Raw genomic sequence first — 19,813 nt, 5'->3', positions numbered from 1 at the left:
ATCGATATTTATGTTGGAACATATGGAAAATTAATTTCTCCACTGTGACTTTAACACTACTGGAGGATTTAGCTGGTAAAAGTACCGAAAATGTATACAAATTAAGATTAGTTTGCGATCCTCATTCTGCTTTTGTATTTTTAACATCGATCTATCACTTTGAGATCCTCATTATAACAAGGCTGCTATATATCTCGATTCAGTGATGTTTCTTAATTTCAACAACCAGTTTGGACGACTAATTTCACTACAAGACTACTTTCTGTCAAATCACCCACGGTTATTCACACCATTAATTCTTATACGAGTATATATATAGTGATGGAATACGTACGTCATTGGTGAATAGAGAATACACATGCATAACCCTCATATATTGGGTTTTATTCATAATAACAACACACAAACAAAAACGTCTTATTTGGTTTGAAAATGCCATTTTTTTTACCTGCCTAAGGCCTTCAATTCAAACTCTGTATTTTATTTTCTTATTGATCACACAACACTCACAATTAACATTATGCAAGATGATATAAGAAACAATGAGCCTTAACATGCACCACGATATATATATATATATATTTGAAATGTAGTCAACTTGTAATCTTATAGAAAGACACTAGTTAATTAATTAGCTAGCAAGATTTTAACACCTTTTATATTTTCTAATTAAGATCGATGGAGTAGTACTCAAGAACACAAACCATTATTAGCAACACGTACGTACCGTACCACATACAATTAATATTTTATGCGTGATGTATCTGATGGATTTTAATTAACGTGAATAGATTTGCATTTGTGTTAAAATATTCTCAAAGTTATTAGTAGGTTTCTCAATGGGATGTGAATGCATTCCTTCATACGTTGTTACCACAATCCCCTCCTCATTTGATAGTCGTTGAACTTGCTTCTTTACATTGCATCCTTGATGTGTACAACGATAGTAATTCCTGTACACCAAGTGAACGTAAACTACATTAACACTACCAAAAAAAAAGAAGCCATTTATTAGTGACATATTCTTGATCTATATATCTGTCACTGTTAAGGGTAGGGACATTCAATTCTCATCTGCTATTTTATTAGGAAATAACCTAAAATATCGAGAATACATAACTTGTTTCGAGTTTATTTCACAAAATGCATATTAAAATCACCAACCATGGCTTGTGATTCTGAAAATAGAAAACTATATATGGCTTGTTTTTTTTGACTTTTACAAGGTACACTTTGCACTTTTTCAAACTCACAAATTAACCATAGCTTGTGATTTTGCAAAATCACTAGACATGGATTGAATATATATCGTTAGGTAATTCATATATAGAGTAACTAAATTACGTATCCGGCCATGTCTATATATAATTATTGTATAGAAGTAGCAAGGTACGTACGGTACCTTGGGAATTTGTTGTTCTTGACGGCCTTTTGGCCATATTTCCTCCATCTATAGCCATCATCAAGTATATCAACCTGACTCCTCGTTTGAAAAGCACGTTTAAGGCCGGCTTTTAACCTCTTCTGATGATCACCTTTTATGATTTTATTACCACTCTGCAGCTTCGTCGAGGCCATGCTGATCCCCTGCTTGTTATTAGTACCATTATCGGCGTCTATAATTAGCCTGCTGTTGCTTGGGGAAACATGATCATCCGCAACATCATCCAAGCTTTCGTGCACCCAATCTTCGGTTTTCTCAGTTGACCACGTCTGCTGATGGTAATCAGCATGGATGTCATGCGTCGTGTTTGTTGATATACACGTAGAATTAACGCCGGATGCGGGTGATGTTGAAGATGAAGAGTAGTAAGAAAACATTTTACCAGCGGTAGCTAGGAGAAAGAAAAGAACATTTGAAGAAGCTAGCTAGGCATCATAAAGGACTAAATATATATATATATATGGTTGGTCAATACGTACTGTATGATTTTTCTTAGCTTCTTTTGAAGAAACGAGCTAGCTAGGGGCGGCTAGCTAGCTATCATGGATATATGCATGGCTACTACTAGACAAAATTATCATTTGGCTACTACAAGACAAAATTATCATTTGGTACACTCTCCATAAATACATAATGTAAAAGTTAGAAAAATTTATTGAAGGAGTTTGGAGGGAAAAAAATTTGTGAAACAAGGTGTTCCGGCAGTGCCACTGCCGGTCTCACATATCTTAAGCGAAGCCGGTGTTGCCACTGCCGGTCTCGCCTTTCACGAGCGAGTCCGTGGCTTTCACTGCCAGTCTCGCCTTTTAGGGGGCTCCCACTGCCGGTCTCACTTAAAGTAGTTAGCAGGTGGTCGGTGTTGACCGCAAGCTCAATTATTTTGCTCGTGTATATATATATCTCAAACCATATCTGTTACTTTAAATAAAATCCACATCTAAGTAAATACAAGTCGAGTTATCAGTTTTCTAAAATAGATAATGGATTCTTCATCGTCATCTGATCCTTCATCACCTCGTATGGTAACATTTCATGCATTGAAAGCGCAATGTAAAGAGGATATAGACGATGGGTATGAACTTTCGTACAAAATTAATGATTGTAAGCTTCTTATGGAACAAAGGAAACTGGAACATAAGAAGAAAATCAAAGAAATAAGGAAAAGGGGTAACGAAATCATTATAAGTGAAGAAATGCAAGCGATTATCTTGAAACAACATTACCAGGTTTCGAAGAAATAACTTCTCAAGTTGATAAACTGCTAAAGTTGATTGACAGAAAAATCGACTTGGCGACAAATTATAAATTGCAAGCTGAAAACGGTTTCAGTTAATATCGTATAATAAAGTGTATGATTTTTTTACTTTATTCATGTAACTTTTTATCAGTTAATGTGATGTTGATTTAATATGTATTATTTTCATATTAATTTTTGATCGATTATTATGTATTATCTAAGAAAACATAATATAAGGTATTTGATGAATGCAAATGTTCTTGTTTTTGAAAATAATGTATGTTTTGCTTTGTGTTGTATGTGATCTTTCAGAAATACATGTATATGTATATATGGTTTATTAAAGACTTCATGTGACTCCTGCAAAGTTTGGAAGTGACTATGCAAAGTTGGAATTGAGTGAAATTTGGAATTGAGTGAAATTTGGAATTGAGTAGTCATTTCTCTGCCTCCTCTGCTCCCTCTGTTTCCTCTTCGAACCACTCGAGACCGGCATTGGAAGCCACGACTTCGTTTAAGAAAGGCGAGACCGGCAATGGCAACGCCGGCTTCGCTTAAGATATGCGAGACCGACAATGTTACTGCCGGAACACCTTGTTTCACAAATTTTTTTCCCTAAAAACACCTTTGACAAAACAAAAATAAAAAACTACTACTTCAAGAAATTTTTTGTAAAAGTTAGTTGGATTAATAAGGATTTTAATTAATTTTCAAAGAGTTTTTCTTTTGTTTCATCTCATCTCAATCTAATGTCAAAATAGATAAATAATACTCGTATAATATGTTTGTTTTAAAAAAAATTAATATAAAAATAAAGTATATGGTAATTAAACGTGGAGTAAGTTATAGTGATAAACATGTTTAAAGTCTAAAAATGCTGAAATTCGATAAATTGTAATTAATTGGCGATCAATTGGTAAGGTAAATGTACCTTAAAGTTTTTTATTTGGGTTTGAGCACCATTCCTAACCTCTGTGAGGGTGGGTGAAGGGGACATATGGGGTATTTTTAAGAAGTAATGAGTTCCATGCTATATGTAACTTAAGAATAAAATAATAATATAGCCTCTAGTTCGAAAAAATAAAAATATACTTAACTTGATACATGTTACATCAATATCTATATACAAATTTAGACAAATTACATGTATATGTATATCACAAGAGTATTTGTAATTTTAAATGAGTAATTAATAATAAGTTAATAACAAACATAAAGATATATATATATACTCGTATCAAATATTGGCTCTATCTTTGCGCTTGGTTCAATGATGCAAGTAATTAGCTAATAACCGAGTTGCATCAATTGCTTGTTGAAAACTATTAGTAACAAATTTTGAGGTATATGATTAATTTCAAAATTTGGGGAACTCATTTTCTGGTCAAAAATTGTGCGTTTAACAATCCAATGTTCACTATTTTCTCCTCCAAGAGACGTTGTTGACCGTTCCTTCCAGTTATCCAAACTTTAATACTTACGACCCAAGACTTTTGCTCAGCCTTTCACTAGTACTCCGTAAATGACAGATTAAAAAGGCCAAATTTGCTGACTAGTGAAAACTTTACCAAATGCTGAAAAATAAACATATATATAAATTGTAAAAAAACTTAAAAAGGTCGCGTGTCATTATTGGGTTTGAAAAGTCATTTTATATCAGTCTCTTTCTTTATCTACTACTCCGTTAGATATAAAATATTGTTGCCCGACTTTCCTTATTTTTAATAACCATTTCTTTTGCAATAATCACGAGGATTTTCAAATTATATATTAGACTATATGTTTTTTTTAATTCACATGTGAAATGATATAAAAAGTATGTTGTAAAAAAACCTTTTTAAAAAAATCTTCAAAATAACCTTTTGTTTGTGAATAAATATGTTCTCGTTTTTGTTCACATGTAAACAAATGACTATATATAAGATTTTGAAAATATATCTTCTGCAACATATATTTTTTTAACATTTCACATGTGAAATTGTGAATGAACAAAAAAAACATGTGATCCAATACATGATTTAAGAATTCTCAAAGTTTTTACAAAGAATAATTTCTCAAAATAAGGGTCTCCGTATTACCCTAAACATATATATTTTCAAGATGTAAATCAGTGTGGATGATAAAATAAAATTTTGCATTATACATCAATGTATCATTAATTAGTTTTTAGAGTCTAGATGAAAAGTTTTACATTGTGACAAATGAATCACAAGTTATGGTAATTAAATATATATAGTTATATACACCTTTTTTCAAAAGGATATTGTACGGATAAGAACTTTTGGTATAACCGATTTGTATCCTGTGCATACAACTAACAATATATAATCTGAATTATATAAACATTTGTGAAATTTTACTTAGTTAACCATTTGACTATATGTATGATTTGAGTTAATCATTTGACTATATGTATGATTTGACTAACTAAACTAGTTGGTAATATATGATCGAGTTTATTTGTGGCCTAATTTGTGTTTGTTATGCTTGTCGTGATCGATTTGGTCGTTTTAATTGAATATACGATGCTAAATGATGTGTAATTTAATTAGAAAAGTTTATGGGTTATTAATGGATTGACCCATGACCCATAACCCAAACCCAAGACCCAACTAGTGGACTAACTTTATCCCCTCCTATTCTTTCACCATTTTCCATCCATTCATTTCATTCTATCTCTTTCCTCTCTCTTAAATACAAGAATATCAAAAACACACACATACTCTCTCTCTCTCTCTAAATTTTAGCATAGTTAATTGTTGTTTGAACAAGATTTATATTAGAAACATCATCATTTTCATCATCTTTAACTGTAACACCCGTCATTTTAAAAACCTAGATTTACAAAAACTTTGCCTAACGGCGTTCAAACTTTGCGGAAAGCGTACACATAAAACTGCCCATTCGAAACCGGATGGTACCTTTCATAAAAATGGTGTTACTAAATCGTATTGTCACAACAATAAATGATAAATTCAAGTTATGACACCAACATAAATGTCATATATCAATACATAAAACATAAGTCATTAATAAGTAGCCAAACAATGGCCAACGGGAAGTCTAAGTTATTAAACCGAAAATCACCTTCTTGTTCTTGGTTTATTTTTGTAGTTCGATTGAAGGTTTGTTGGTTTTATTCCAACATTATTAAATTTAACAATATGAATTGAGATTAAGATTAACATAAAAAACAAAAACGATATTCATGATTCTGACTAATGTTAGCATGTAAAGTTGTAAATCAAACATGATTATTGATTAGTTCAAGAACTTCAGAAATCAGGGCATACAAGTATATACTTCAACTTCATTCTTGAATGAATATATAATAATATCCTTTTAAGGTTCCATACAATATATCATCATGATTACAGAACTTCATGCTTAAAAATAAAGGGGCATTGTCTTATTATCACGTACAAGCTTTGCTATTATACATATATCACTCAAACACTTTTTTATCTTGTTTGACTGTAGAAGATGATCATATTGACAACTTTTTTTCAAGGCAGACTCTTTAACCAACTGCAAGATCCTCTACTGCTTTGTTCGTCTTCTACAATTCCAGCACCAGGTCTGATAGGAACATAAAAATACTCAGGTATATGATCTAAATATATATCAAGTATCAACAACCCATAACCTTACAGCCTCTTTTCTCTTTTGCACATATTAACTGTGTGTTCTGGTCTACTTATGTATGCTGAAGAATGTGGGATCAGTATTGTGTTAGATGTTTTTGCTACTACTAGGAACACGAAATTAAAAAAAAAAAAAGCGGAGGTGCTGAACTAGTTGCTACTACTAGATATTTTTGGCACTTTGGTAGTTTCAATTTCTCATTTAGTTGCATACATACATTTTCATGAGTTGTATTGTTAGAATAATCCTTTGAAAGTTTAGAGTTCTTTACATTGACTGATATCCCATATTTGTTTGACCCATAGTAACAATAAATAATACATCAATTTTCAAAAAAAAATACACTACATAGATCAGGTTGATCCGTAGCCCAAGCTACCCCTATGGCCCTAGTGTATGCGGTTCCGCCTATGGTGACGATACATGTCAACTTGCAATTATCCCTTTCAGATCAAATACAGATTTAAAGAGTATGGAAACAAATAATGTGAGTTTGTATACTTACAGTCTGCATCGGATTTGATCCAGCATTCTCTGTTCTCATTTGAATCATTGGCACCACATATGTTGCTTTTCTTATAGGTTGCAATCTTTTTAGACATATCTCTCTCAGGAATAATAGTGATATCTTCCCCCGACATCATCTGGTTTCCCTTTTTATAAACCTCCTCGTTGACAGAGGTGGCATTCATCATATTTTTAGACTGATTTTGAGATTTTGTTGTTCTTTCAGGATGAACTTTCCTGTGGAACATATGTAGGATCTGCAAATTTTACATAATGGATGAGGAAAAAGTAACATAGATTTTAAGAGTTTTGTGCTAATGCTAAGGTATACATGTTTTTGCATACACAACTTGATTGCATGTTAAAAAAAAATGTCTATGGAGTCACTGGCTCATGAACTTAAAATTGGTAATATTGACCCATTTAATTGGGCTGTGCTTTATCTCTAACAGGCCAATAGAGTTGCGCTAAATTACTGACGGGACAAATTAGCAACTTTACTTTTAGTTAATGTAGGGCTATAGGCAAAAAAAACTAGAGGAGAAAACAATGTAGTCGGATGAAGTATTTTTTTTCCCCAGATGTAGTCACCGTGATACGTTTACCAATTTGTAAGAGTGGATTAACGGAGGGGGGTGGGGGGTCAGAAGCCTTAGGTTGCATCCTAGGCATTCGGATAGTTTGGGAGTAGGAGTGGCCGAGTGGGATAGTTTGTTGTTCTAAAAAATAAAATCCGTTGAACGGGCTAGAAAGAAAGCAGGTCAAACAAATTGACGGGGCCAAACAAGCCAAAAGTTATATGTAGTGTATTCTAATGCATAAACCTCTTAAATCATGCAATCGTATGTGTATTATTGATGGATCTTAAAGAAATATTATGGATTGAACATAGGACTTTGTCCAAATGGTATATGTGGCGACCTATCAACCAAAAGGTTGTGGGTTCTAGTCGACAATTGTAAATATGTATGTGGATGATATATAAGAAAATAACATGTGCTTGAAGGTTGGATCAACTCGTTTCAAGCACAACTTAAAATTAATCAGTGTGGACCAGTTACTCAACCCACCCGACTCGTCCATTTTGTCACTTCTACTTATGACCTGTTTAATTTTCCTATTTAATAAAATCAGGCGATTCATAAGTGCAGTGTAATTGGTTACATAAAGCTTTGATACATATACCTTGTTCAGTTTCTTATCAGCTGAAGCAGTATCCATGCTTCCAGTTCCACCGGATGCTTTTCTTCCTTTCAGTATCTTTTTCATCAAGTGGACAGCAGACTTTTCGGTTTCCTTATCTTTTTGTTTTTCTAACTTGTTACACTTATTTCCAGTGTTTTCGTCTGCCAGTTTGGTTTTCTGAAACAACTCCCCTAGTGATGTTCTATGTTCTTTCTTTCCTGTTGTTGTCTCTGGGAGTCCAACTGCCGAACCAAACAGATAGCCCTGCAGCGGACAGGCAACAGACCCGTTTTCACTATCTGCAGCTTCCAGAGGCTTCCCACTGAGTGTAATAGTACTACCATGGCTGCTTCTTCCATTGCTAACGTAACTGTTTCTCGCAGATGAATCATCTTCTTTTCCCTCACCAGTGAGTACCTTTTCTAACTCATCATTGATGAATTGCAGCTCATTTTCTGTTGCTTCAGTTTCTTTTTCCATTATGTACTCAACTGAGGTGGAAAAAGTTGGTGTTCCTGGATCACTAGTAACTGGATCCATGCCAAGTGTCCCGATTGCTAAAAATCCATGAAAGAGTTCACTAAGAGCAGCAGATGATTCATCTTCCGTATGATCTTCCTCTGCTCTTACTCCCTCTAGACATGCAAATGATTTCCGTAGCTGGGTTTCTCGTGATTTGTTTGATGGTTTGGCATGATAGTTTGATTTAGGATAGTATTCAAAGTCATCAAGTGATGGTTGCCCCATAAGACAAATGCATGGGTTCCCTGCTCAAAATGATATCCTTAAATCAAGCAACGTTTAACATAACGATTAAATAGGTGTGCAGTGATATATTCATACCTGTAGAAATTTCTTTTAGTGGCTCACCATTACGAAACTTGCGGTGCATCCAATCTAGCAACTGCCATGAAGACATGCAAGAATGAGTGAAAAACTGGTTACATTGTGCAAATGCAATTGAACATAACATACCTTCATTGTTTCAGTCGTTACTCAAAACTGTGACGAGAATATAGATGAAAACTATGGTTTCTTATGTTAATGTAATGCATGGAAGGTCAAATTAATTCATGGCAGGTGAACAGAAACATAAAGAAAAGAACAAAGGTTTGGCTGGATACTTGTGTAAAGATCATCATTGGGCCTACGGTGAGTAACCTCTGGGCCAACATGCTGCTTCATGTTTCATATAAGTAATTTGTTCTAGGACGGTCTTAACTGTAAGGCGTGTACACGTAAACCATACAACTTTCGGTGTAAATACTTTTTTGTTTATTGCTGATGTTTCCATAGTTTTACCTGATGAATGTCGGATATAACTGAGACGGGACATATGATTGTCTTTTAGTTTGTTTTCCATTATTTGTAAATGAAAAGGCTGCACGTTTTAAACCCTCCCTTTCAAGCATCTTTTTGATGTAACATGTAATGGTTTAGTTAATGGTCACATTAAGCGGGGTCCTATGGCTTGATAAGATCGGAGGAACAAAACAAATCAATGTACTTGCATCAACATATATAATTGCATATAAATATTTGGCTGATTCCTTATTTCCTTTATTCACCCCTTGATGATATATCAGACATGTAAGCGGCCCTTCTTTTCTGAACGCAAACTATTAACCAGGATACAAGATTTGACGTTTAGGCCACCTTGAAAGCGGAAAGCATCCCAACACGAAATGATTAGATTGGTACGTCTATCGCTTCTCTTTGTTTACTCCGGGGTTACCTGCTCCCCCACTTGTTCATGTTGCACATTGTGATGGATATTGTGTAGTTGTTCACATCAGGGCCCTATTTGTTGATTTTTTGTCAAAAAGAGCATACAATCAGCTAGACAAGTGTATAGTCACGAATCATGTCATTGATCAAATAATATCTACATGAACTTTTTGAACCTAATGGTTATGGCTGGGTCGAATATTCAATAGCATGGAGAGAGCTGAGTGTGCTACCTTTTGAATGCTTAAAGTGACCCATTGAATTTAATATCTTCTCCATTTATCCCTTTGCAAAACCATTTGTTAAATGAAACCAACAAAAACGAATAAAGTCTTTTATTTAATCGTTTGGTTGGTTCACAGTTAATGTGGAAGAAATTTGACTAGCAAGTGACACTTTGATCATCTCATATTCTCATGAAAACTCAGAGGTCTCGTCTTTGTTAGTTTGTGTATGGAAGATTCAGATGTGTGTGAAGGATGTTGTCATGATATGATAAGTTAACAACTACCATCATGGCCTTTATTTGTCGGCTATCATATGACTTGTACTTCCTGGCTGCTGTCAGTACACATACGGGGACAACAGCTGCCCGACTTTGACCCATTAACCATTTCTTTTTCTACATTTTATCGGGCTAATTACCAAAAATATATATATATATATATATATATATATTGAACATAAATCTTCGGCAAAACAATAAAATGAACGTTTAAAAAAATTTCTTGAAATCTATTATATTAAGAAAAGAAAAATTGTGATGACATAAGATTTTTTTAAAATTTTATTATTACACATCCTTTTAATTTAATTATGACATCATCATATCGTTTTATTTAAAATTCAAAATAACTTTTTTTTAGATATGTATCCTTAATATAGATTTTTATTAAATGTCCACATTATTATATAAGATTTTAATCACCTTATTTTTTCGTTATAATAGGCCAAAAACTATGATGTTTTTCTTCTTCTATATAACAGTTTTTTTTTGCCAACTGAATGTGTTTTAACCTGTGTCCACAACCATATAACTTTTGTTTCCGTTTAGTTTCTTTTGTACATAATAATTTATCGCAACTTTTTAACTTATTTAACGTTGTTATTATACATTTTAATATGACAACATATTTTAAAGTTATTCGGGTATCATCCGGTTTATTTACAAAACGTCTATCAATTAACCCGGGTTCAGCTAGTAAAATGTATAAAATCGTATTTATGTAGATGATTAGGACATGGAAATTGCCAAATGTACAAAAAACTCTTAAAAGTTATTAAAAACCGTCAAAATTTGTAATTTTTTTTTTTTTTTTGAAAAGTGTGGATACTCATAGCGTAAGGTTTAACGTACCCCTAATTAAACTGCTTGAATTCACAACATTTAATTGGGATAAGACTCGAAACCGAGTCTTGCATCACCAAAAGACTTTGGGAGATTTCTTATACCGTTGAGCTAATTGCTCGTTAGTCGTTAAAATTCTTACTAATTTAATCATTATCATTATCATTATCTTACTATAAAAGAATAAAGGTTAAATTTGTATAAAGTGCTACTTACAGTTTTACTGTATCAGTTCTTTCAGAGTAATATTTTATGCAAGGACAAAGACCGCTAGAAAAGTAGAAACCTAAACCTAACATTAAAATTCAAATTAAAGGGTTGCGTTGCTTTGCTATCTCATAATCATTTATTTACAACCGATAACTATTAAAAAATCAATTCGTAGACACAGTCCAAGAGAATCGCACGGTGGCTCTGACGACCATCCTTTTTGACTAGCAAACATGCGAGGGTATTTCATCGTGTATCACACTTATCTATGATACACCAGGTAACCTTTCCTTTTCTTTTTAATAAACTTTTTATTATATTGAACGGCAATTTATGCATTTTCTTTTTAATAAACTTTTAACTTTACAAATTAGGATAATACGGAGTAATGTTTTTTGAAAAGCAAATGTGTGTTAAACTGTTAATAGTTGCTTTTCGCAAAGCCAGTACGTAAACGCCTTGAACCCAGATCTCGAGAGCCTCCCAACTCCCCTTGTACCATTAGACCAAGAGCTCATTGGCATTGGCATTAGCATTAGGATTACATTTTGCCTCGGTTTATATATATACTAGGCACATGCCTACGCGATGCGGCAGTGTGATGGTGGCAGCCGTAACGGTGGCGGCGGCGGCGATGTTGGCGCCAATGGTGTGGTTGGTAGTGTAAAAGTAATAGATGTAAAAGGGGTAGTGTAGTAATTTTAGGAGTTGAGGGATGTATGTTGTAAAATAATTTCATTAAGGGTATTATAATTTATAATATTAAGGGGAGATATTTAAATTAGTTAATAAAGAGGAGGGATAGTTGTAAATAAGTTATTTTTTGAGAAAAATAAGGAGGAACCATATGCTTTATAAGGTAATATAGATATAGATAGATAGTATAGATATAGATATGTGTTTGGTGGTTTTTAGTGAGAACACCCCTAAAATGAGAACATGGTGAGAACACTTTAAAACTTCATTTCGATGCATTAAAAGCCCATAAACTAACATAGTGTATAACTAATTATCATTATTTAAGTGTTTAACAACACATTGATCTTTTAAAATCGAAAAAATCACGTTTTTGTTTTGTGCATCCATTGTGAGGTGGTTTTCCAGTGAGAACACCCTTAAAAAATCACGTTTTTGTTTTGTGCATCCAAGATGAATGCACAAAATAAAATAAAAAACATGATTTTCTTGATTTTGATAGATCAATGTGTTGTTAAACACTTACATAATGATAATTAGTTATACACTATGTTAGTTTATGGGCTTTTAATGCATCAAAATGAAGTTTTAAAGTGTTCTAATTTTAAGGGTGTTCTCATTTGATTGGCCCCCTTTGTGTGTATGTGTGTGTGTTCTTGACAACAAACGTTGAAACCCGTTGTGCCTCATAACTAGAGGTTTAAAAAATAGATAGGTTGGCCTGGATTGTTATGGGTCAATATAAGTGACTTTATATGAAATGATTTAGAACATTGTGATAATATGAAGTGAAATGATAAACATAGTGAGAGGGTTGTGTTTAATTTGTTAGGATATATTAAAGTGTTGTACTTTGAGTATAACCAACTCCCGAAAATGTGCATAGATATCGAACTACAACAATTTATGCAATTTTAATCAAATTAATCATAGTCACGGGGTATGTTTACCATTTCCCAATATATTAAGTATCGTTTAGCGACCTTTTACAGGTCAATTTGTTTTCAACCCTGTTATGTTCTTTGGCCCATGTTGACACTTATAGAAGTGTTTTTGGGTATTTAAGTGTACCTTCCTTAGACTAGCAGACAATTTCTGCTATATGGGCTGGTTTATAACAAACCCATATGGCCCGTTTGAATTTAGTAATTTTTTTTATATTTTATATGCTCTACTGTTCGATATGAATGGATTAACTTGATGACTCAACTTTTAGAAAAATGTGAGTACAGAGCCACATCCGCTATGTTCGTAGACTTTGTTAGATGACTTATTTAGTTATTTTTGTTGCAGATCATGTATGTAACATATATGAAAACATTTCATTGGTCCTTTTAACCTAGACCAGTCATTGAAGATCAAGTATATATGATACATCTGTGTTGAAGATCATATATGTAACATATATGATACATATCTGTTTGACCATCATGTATGTAACATTGGTGGGTCGGAAGCACCCAACCAAGCATGACTCATATAATTAATCATGTCAAACCTTCAACCCGAAGCTGCACATGCTTAAACCAGTCAACCAAAACATGACCCATGTAACCCGTATATCTAAATGGATCAAATTAGCTGGCGTGTCAGTTGGGTTTATGAGTCAAAATGGTCTGCTGCTCATTTGCTCAAAATGGTTGGCAGATAACCTGTTTGAATTTCAGCGTACCAAAGTTAATGAGTTAAAACCATAAATTAGATGATACTTGTTCTTGAATTACTAAATGATCAATCAAATACAGATACATAACCATGCAATTCAAACCACAAAAGATTAACAAACTATTGCTGTATCACATGATGCATGGTGTTTGATGGCGTTGTACTTGTTGGTAAGAGCTGCAATTTTCAAAAGGCTTATTGCTTCTTTTTTTTTTTTTTTTCTCTTCATGTGGTTGATTTATCAAATCAAATACAGCAATGCTTATAATAAACTCAATCCAGTTTGATAACAATCTAAAATATGTAAACATAAATAAGATCAAAATAACTGCTACGAGTTGATGAATACGTGCTCTGTTTAATTTGACTTTATCTTGCTCCTTTCCTTGTAATGATGTTGAGTGCTCTTCGAAGAAAGCATTAAATCAAAACTTTAAAGGGACTGATCATCTAGTAATAAGCTAGATTGAGCAACTGGCAATTTCCTGCTCTTCAAAAGTGCATAACCCCACGGGTTACGTGGCTAAAGATGTCTGGAGTAGTTTGAAGACGATATAAGTTAGGCCATAAACTATTTGATGTGTAACATGTTGGAGGTTGCCAATACCTTTTTAGAATAGTGACAATATGACAAACGTATATGAAATTGCATGCTGCCATTAGTCATTAGATTAGGTGGTGTTATAGGTTCTGGACCACTTACCAAACTTTATATATATTTTACTTTTTCTCAAATGTTCGAACTTGAAAAATATTTATAGATTAGTTAGATTTTGTCTATTCTTTCCAATTCAGTTATGATTTTTTTGGTTATAATTTTATCACATAATTGGTTTTGTTTATTAATGTATGACTTCATGTTCAGTTTTTGTTATTTGATAACTTTATAACTGGATGTAATAATATTTAGTTCACACATGATGTGTGCGGCATTTTATTGTAGTGTATTGGGTTTGTTTAGTCTAATTGTAATCCACAAGATATGAATGTATATAAGTTTACATTTTTCCTGTATACTTACGTGTACATTGTATTCAGGATTAGTACCTGATCCACTGTTAATATTGTCTTGGACATACTTCTAAGGTATGTCTACACTTTAAAAGTGTCTTGAGTTGAAAACCATGGTGGAAAAGTTTGCGATAAATCGTTCTGTCTACACTCTATATATGCAAGGGTCGGCCAACACTCCCACACCGGGATAAATCGCCTTATATATGATCGAGCATGTAAGTAAATTATTTTGAATTCTCTATTGTAAATCTACATTATCTTATATATTGACATGCATTTGTGGGCATTTGGTTGCCCTCAGTTTCAGATAATTATAAGCAGTAAGTTATTTTTGAACACCACTAAATTAAATGAAAAAGGATCTATAATATATAGAACCTGGTTATGCATTTGGGTATAGAAAATGATACAGAAAACCCTTATATGTGACATGATGTATATGTGTATGCACTGCATTCGGTAAATTTTCTAGCATTGAAGATCTTTAGAACTGCTATACACTTCAAACTATGTACAGTGGTTTGTGAAAAAAATTATCTTACATGTACATATTGTACTTAATTTTATTTTTTCAGTGTTTTATAGTGCTGGTTTGAAACACTTGATTTTACTATTTGCAACGTACGGGTCTGGCCTTATACAACGTGAATGCGGTTGTATAAATTGTTTACAGACAAATATACCATACGTCAAACCTGCTCGTTTGAAATACAAATTTTCAGAATTAGTAGTAAGATTGAACAAACATCCAACTAGGTTGGTTATTTATGACCTAACTAAATGCACATGCACTTTTTGATTATTTGCAACATAAATCAGCAGCTAAGTGCTAACTCGGGGGTGTTCGTGAGTGTGTGTAATGTGTAGCCATGTATGAAGCCCTCTTTAGAAATAAGTTCACAAATGAACTTTTGTTGTACATTTACTTGTTAGTTTTGCTTTTAATTTCACCATTTTGTTTCATTTGGGAACTCATTCACACCCTCCGATCATGTTTCCGATGTGATGAAAACATCTCTGGAAAAGTTGTTTTGATTACAGGTGCTTCATCCGGAATTGGAGAGGTATGTAAAACCTTAAACCCCTTTTTGGAATCGGATACCTAATCATACCTAAATTCAATCCAAACATAACAAACTCTAGTGTAAAGGGTAAACACTAAACACCAATATTTTGTGGTCCATTCTCTTAAGTCTAATTTTAGAAAAGAAGCTCCATCTCTGACCATATTCCACTTGCGGGTGCAACTAAAATGTTAATGAATTTTGCTAACTATAAACTTAATAAACACAACCAGTTCCTAAATATATGGATAAGTATGTTAGTACAAAATATTTATACATGTCCAAATATCTTAGTGGTAAGAGCTATAGTTAGCAAAATGTGCCATTGCAACTTCTTTTCTTTTTTATTTTTGAAAAAATCAATTTAATGGCAGCAACTGACATATGAATATGCAAGAAGAGGTGCACGTCTGGCCATTGTATCAACAAATAAACCAGAGAGTCCTCTCAAGAAAGTAGCAGATAAAGCTCGTCTACTCGGCTCTCCTGATGTTCTTTTCATGTTTGCTGATGTTTCGAAGGTCGATGAGTGTAGGATGTTCATAGATGGCACCATTAAACATTTTGGTCACTGTGGGTAAACTCCAAATCGACTAACTTTTTATCATACATTAAGTTTTGTTAATTAACATCGTAGACATATCCTTTCGCAGTAGATCATCTCGTTTGTAATGCTGGAATCGGACCTGTTTATTCAACGGACATGGATGTCACTAAATTCGGACCTGTTATGGTATGATCCCTTGAAACTATTCCTAATTTTACATGACTGCTATGAATTTACGAATGAATTATTGTGCAGGACGTAAACTTCTGGGGATCAGTTTATCCAACACATTTCGCCATACCACACCTCAAGAAAACCAACGGAAAGATCATTGTCAATTCTTCATGTGCTGGAGTGTGCAACCCACCAAGACATGGTGTCTACAACGTAATAAACCTGATTCCATCAACCCATGTAGTCATTTTGTGTGTGGTCGTTCTTTATAACTGTTATACCTTATGGTGTATCTAATAATAAATTCTAATTCTTGCTATTTTGGACCGATCTTTCAGGCAAGTAAAGCAGCCCTCATTAGCTTCTACGAGTCCCTTGGACATGAATTGTTTCCAACAATAACAGTAACCATCTTGACACTTGGGTTCATACGAACAAGGTTCATAACAGCCAAGTATTCCATGAATGGTATTGGTGTTCAATACAGAAAAGTAAGTTATTCTGTGTCACGGAATCGGCTTTAATTCTATGATGCAAAAATTCATGGCGTGTTAATAAGTTGACTGTGATTTGTACACCATTTTCTATTTGTGCATCACGAATGTAGTGTTTCGACTAGTTTTCCCTTGAATACATTTTTTTGGTGTTAGGGTAAAATAATCAAAATAATACTTGTCTTGGTGGTGGTATAGGCTGAGCCAAAAAACTTTCTCTAAACGCTTTTATAACTAAAGCTAGTCATGTTGTTTGAAAGATCAGTGAGTTAATAGCTAAAACTATACTCATAGTAACACTTAGAATACATTATAAATTTTGGCGAGTGGGTTCTATTGTAAGCAAAGACTGCATGCAACTTCGTCACAAGTATTAGGGTGGTTTTGTCTCTTGTTTGTGGGTGTCTCATTTATGGGGGTTTATTATGCGACGTCTTGTCCTGTGCATGCTAGCTTTTTGTTTGTTTTTATTAATTCCGATCTCAGAAAATTACTTTAAAGGATTCATCTAATGTTGATAAGAGCTACTTTTTGCAGGATTTGGGAGATGTGCTTTTAGCAATGGAGGCTGAACCATGTGCTAAAGCCATTGTCGATGGAGTTTGCAAAGGAGCAACGTCCATTACTGAACCAAGGTTTATAAAAGGTTTCTTTTTGATCAAGTACTTGTTCCCACAACTTCATCGACTCTACCTGTGTACTTTTTCCCACAAAATCCTGAAGCTTTAAAAGGGACAGATCAACCCTTTGCAAGACGGTTAATGTTACAAGTGTATTTTGAATTTAATTAGTTTGTGATTGTGTGATTTCTGTCCTCATTTCCAAAAAATACTTGAAATATTATGTCTATCCATTGTCTGACGGTACTAGTTAGTGTTTCACTATATTTGTTCAAAACATATTGTGATAAAGTATGACCTCAATTTTAGTTGATTATCATTGTGTTCATGTGTCAATGTGTTGTACATTATGTGTTTGCAAAGTTAAAAACTATCTCAAGTTACATTGCTTATGTTTGACACAAGCTTTTTAAGATTTTTTTAAAAGCTTTAGTTTTTTATTTTAAACTAAAAGCTTTTAAAGTGTTAAAAGCTTTGTTTGGATGCAACTAGTTAACATCAGTATCTCCAAATCGGTTGGTAAATGGCTTAAACACTTTGCTTGCCGTTTTTAAGCATTCGGTAAATATTTAATTTTCTTTTCGGAATCAAATATATTCAAATCTTAACATTAACGGTAGGAAAGAGAACGGTCCTTGGATTTTTTCACGAGGGGAGATCTATTTGGATGTTTGTTGATGGACCAACATAGTTAAGCCACGAAGAGCTATAGTCTGTGGCATGATCTAGGTTTGATAAGCCTGTTTTCTTATTTCACCTTTTAGGAATGCTCGTGCCTTTTTTTATTTTGGTGGCGTTCAATATGAAAACTATTGTATTAATACATTACACATGATTTGAACTAACAGAGTAACATCGAATGGCTTGTTTGCTTAGAAAAGTTATGGAATTAATTAAGCCGAATAGACTCATTAAAGATGACGAGCTGGCCGTCTGAGTGGTCGCATCTTATATTAAATCCCTAACCCTATATTGTACAAGGAGGCATTTAACAATCAACATGTACGTGTAGGTTATGTTTAGAAGGCACGTTAACCAAAATCGGTTAACCACTTCTTGCACGTCTATATTTAACTATAGTGACTTTTTAAACTTTTTCATTTTATCAGATAACTTTTTAAAATTTATTTTTGTCACAAAACTTCATCTTTTAAAATTTTACCTTCAAATATAGTAAACTTTTTTGACTTTTTTAATCTTACCATATAACTTTTCAACTTTTTAATTCAACCACAAACTTTCATTTTCTTTAATTTTTGCTTTTCCCTACTTAAGGTAAAGAGACTTATATCTACAACAAACTAAGATATCCAATCTTGGAAGGCATGAAGATAAACTTTTAACCACAACAAACTTTCTTATTTCTACCACATAAGTTTTTTAACTTTTACATCTATCACAAAACTTTCATCTTTTTTAAAATTTTGCTCTTAAATACGGTAACTTTATTTGACTTTTTAGTCTTACCGCATAACTTTTCAAATTTTTACTTAAGACACAAACTTTTATCTTCTTCAACTTTTCCCTTTTAAGTCGCAGTCTTACCCTTACTTAATGTACAGAGAGTTATATCTACAATAGACTAGGACATCTAGTCTTATAAGGCATGAGGAATGAACCTTTAACTCCTATCTCCATATGCAAGGATATTAACATATCAAGATTCGCTGCAAAGCATGGAGTATAATAACTAGTTAAATACATAACAACTCTTGAACATGCCTTCTTGACCATTTGGTGATGGTTTTCCAAAACTAACAAACCGATTATCTTTGTAAGTTGAATTGGGACCCGTTGGTGTCACTTAACTATCGATAATTGTTGCCAGTAGTAAATATGTTGGTTGGTTGACATGTATGCATGAATCGTTAGACTCTTACGAGTCACACGAGTCGATCAATTTATACCAGAAACGAGAAGTGATTTTTTTTTCTCCCAACTCTTTCAAGGCGCGGTTTGAATTTTGGACCGGGACACTACGAGTTGCAAAGCTATAATTATTATAGTTTGATATTATGGTTATATATTAAATATTATACATATGGTTATGTTATTTTGCATGTTCTATATGTATTTTTGATCCTTGTAGGACGAATTTGGAGATAAATTAAAAGTTTATGACTCAAAAGTATCGAATATATAATATTTTGATAAAATATATGAAATAATCAACTTATATTTTGTTTTCAAAAGTTGTAACATATATATAACTAAACTACGTAGTATATAAAAATG

The 19,813-nt window shown here is 33.2% G+C and overlaps 3 protein-coding genes and 1 pseudogene across 5 annotated transcripts; 2 read left to right on the top strand and 2 right to left on the bottom strand.

Annotated features, from left to right (window-relative positions):
• Positions 1–644: 644 nt before the first annotated feature.
• On the bottom strand, positions 645–1,852 carry LOC122580253 (probable WRKY transcription factor 75). Its single transcript, XM_043752532.1, has 2 exons — positions 1,403–1,852; positions 645–953 (listed from the first exon to the last, which is right to left on the bottom strand). Exons 1-2 carry the CDS (start codon positions 1,819–1,821, stop codon positions 779–781), a joined length of 594 nt encoding a protein of 197 aa, XP_043608467.1. The 5' UTR covers positions 1,822–1,852; the 3' UTR covers positions 645–778.
• Positions 1,853–3,933: 2,081 nt separating this feature from the next.
• LOC122580692 lies at positions 3,934–4,065 on the top strand (annotated as a pseudogene).
• A 1,916-nt stretch (positions 4,066–5,981) lies between these two features.
• On the bottom strand, positions 5,982–9,082 carry LOC122579390 (protein LAZY 1-like). Its single transcript, XM_043751560.1, has 5 exons — positions 8,994–9,082; positions 8,862–8,922; positions 8,019–8,785; positions 6,832–7,090; positions 5,982–6,260 (listed from the first exon to the last, which is right to left on the bottom strand). Exons 1-5 carry the CDS (start codon positions 8,997–8,999, stop codon positions 6,241–6,243), a joined length of 1,113 nt encoding a protein of 370 aa, XP_043607495.1. The 5' UTR covers positions 9,000–9,082; the 3' UTR covers positions 5,982–6,240.
• A 2,384-nt stretch (positions 9,083–11,466) lies between these two features.
• On the top strand, positions 11,467–17,894 carry LOC122578647 (11-beta-hydroxysteroid dehydrogenase-like 4A). 3 transcript variants are annotated; one of them, XM_043750653.1, is made up of 7 exons: positions 11,472–11,584; positions 14,704–14,894; positions 16,118–16,316; positions 16,397–16,476; positions 16,546–16,677; positions 16,803–16,955; positions 17,496–17,894. In XM_043750653.1, the coding sequence occupies exons 2-7, from the start codon at positions 14,883–14,885 to the stop codon at positions 17,685–17,687; spliced, it is 768 nt and encodes a 255-aa protein (XP_043606588.1). In that variant the 5' UTR covers positions 11,472–11,584; positions 14,704–14,882; the 3' UTR covers positions 17,688–17,894. The 3 variants fall into 3 exon arrangements, with proteins under 3 accessions (XP_043606589.1, XP_043606588.1, XP_043606587.1); XM_043750654.1 differs by lacking the exon at positions 14,704–14,894 and having other exon boundaries at positions 11,467–11,584; XM_043750652.1 differs by lacking the exons at positions 11,472–11,584; positions 14,704–14,894 and adding an exon at positions 15,219–15,743.
• Positions 17,895–19,813: the final 1,919 nt, after the last annotated feature.

The sequence above is a fragment of the Erigeron canadensis genome, chromosome 8 (genome assembly GCF_010389155.1).
Source record: "Erigeron canadensis isolate Cc75 chromosome 8, C_canadensis_v1, whole genome shotgun sequence".
In the NCBI taxonomy this organism is placed as follows: Eukaryota; Viridiplantae; Streptophyta; class Magnoliopsida; order Asterales; family Asteraceae; genus Erigeron; species Erigeron canadensis.
The sequence above is the reverse complement of the archived record's forward strand: the minus strand, read 5'-3'. Positions and strand labels throughout refer to the sequence as shown.

Coding starts and splice junctions, on each gene's coding strand:
- LOC122580253 (XM_043752532.1), bottom strand. CDS start 1,821: ATGTTTTCTTACTACTCTTCATCTTCAACATCACCCGCATCCGGCGTT. Junction 954..1,402: donor AAGAACAACAAATTCCCAAG/GTACCGTACGTA, acceptor CTTGGTGTACAG/GAATTACTATCGTTGTACAC.
- LOC122579390 (XM_043751560.1), bottom strand. Junction 8,786..8,861: donor ACTAAAAGAAATTTCTACAG/GTATGAATATAT, acceptor CATTTTGAGCAG/GGAACCCATGCATTTGTCTT. Junction 6,261..6,831: donor GATCAAATCCGATGCAGACT/GTAAGTATACAA, acceptor TGTTCCTATCAG/ACCTGGTGCTGGAATTGTAG.
- LOC122578647 (XM_043750652.1), top strand. CDS start 15,549: ATGTATGAAGCCCTCTTTAGAAATAAGTTCACAAATGAACTTTTGTTG. Junction 16,317..16,396: donor CATTAAACATTTTGGTCACT/GTGGGTAAACTC, acceptor ATCCTTTCGCAG/TAGATCATCTCGTTTGTAAT. Junction 16,477..16,545: donor CTAAATTCGGACCTGTTATG/GTATGATCCCTT, acceptor ATTATTGTGCAG/GACGTAAACTTCTGGGGATC.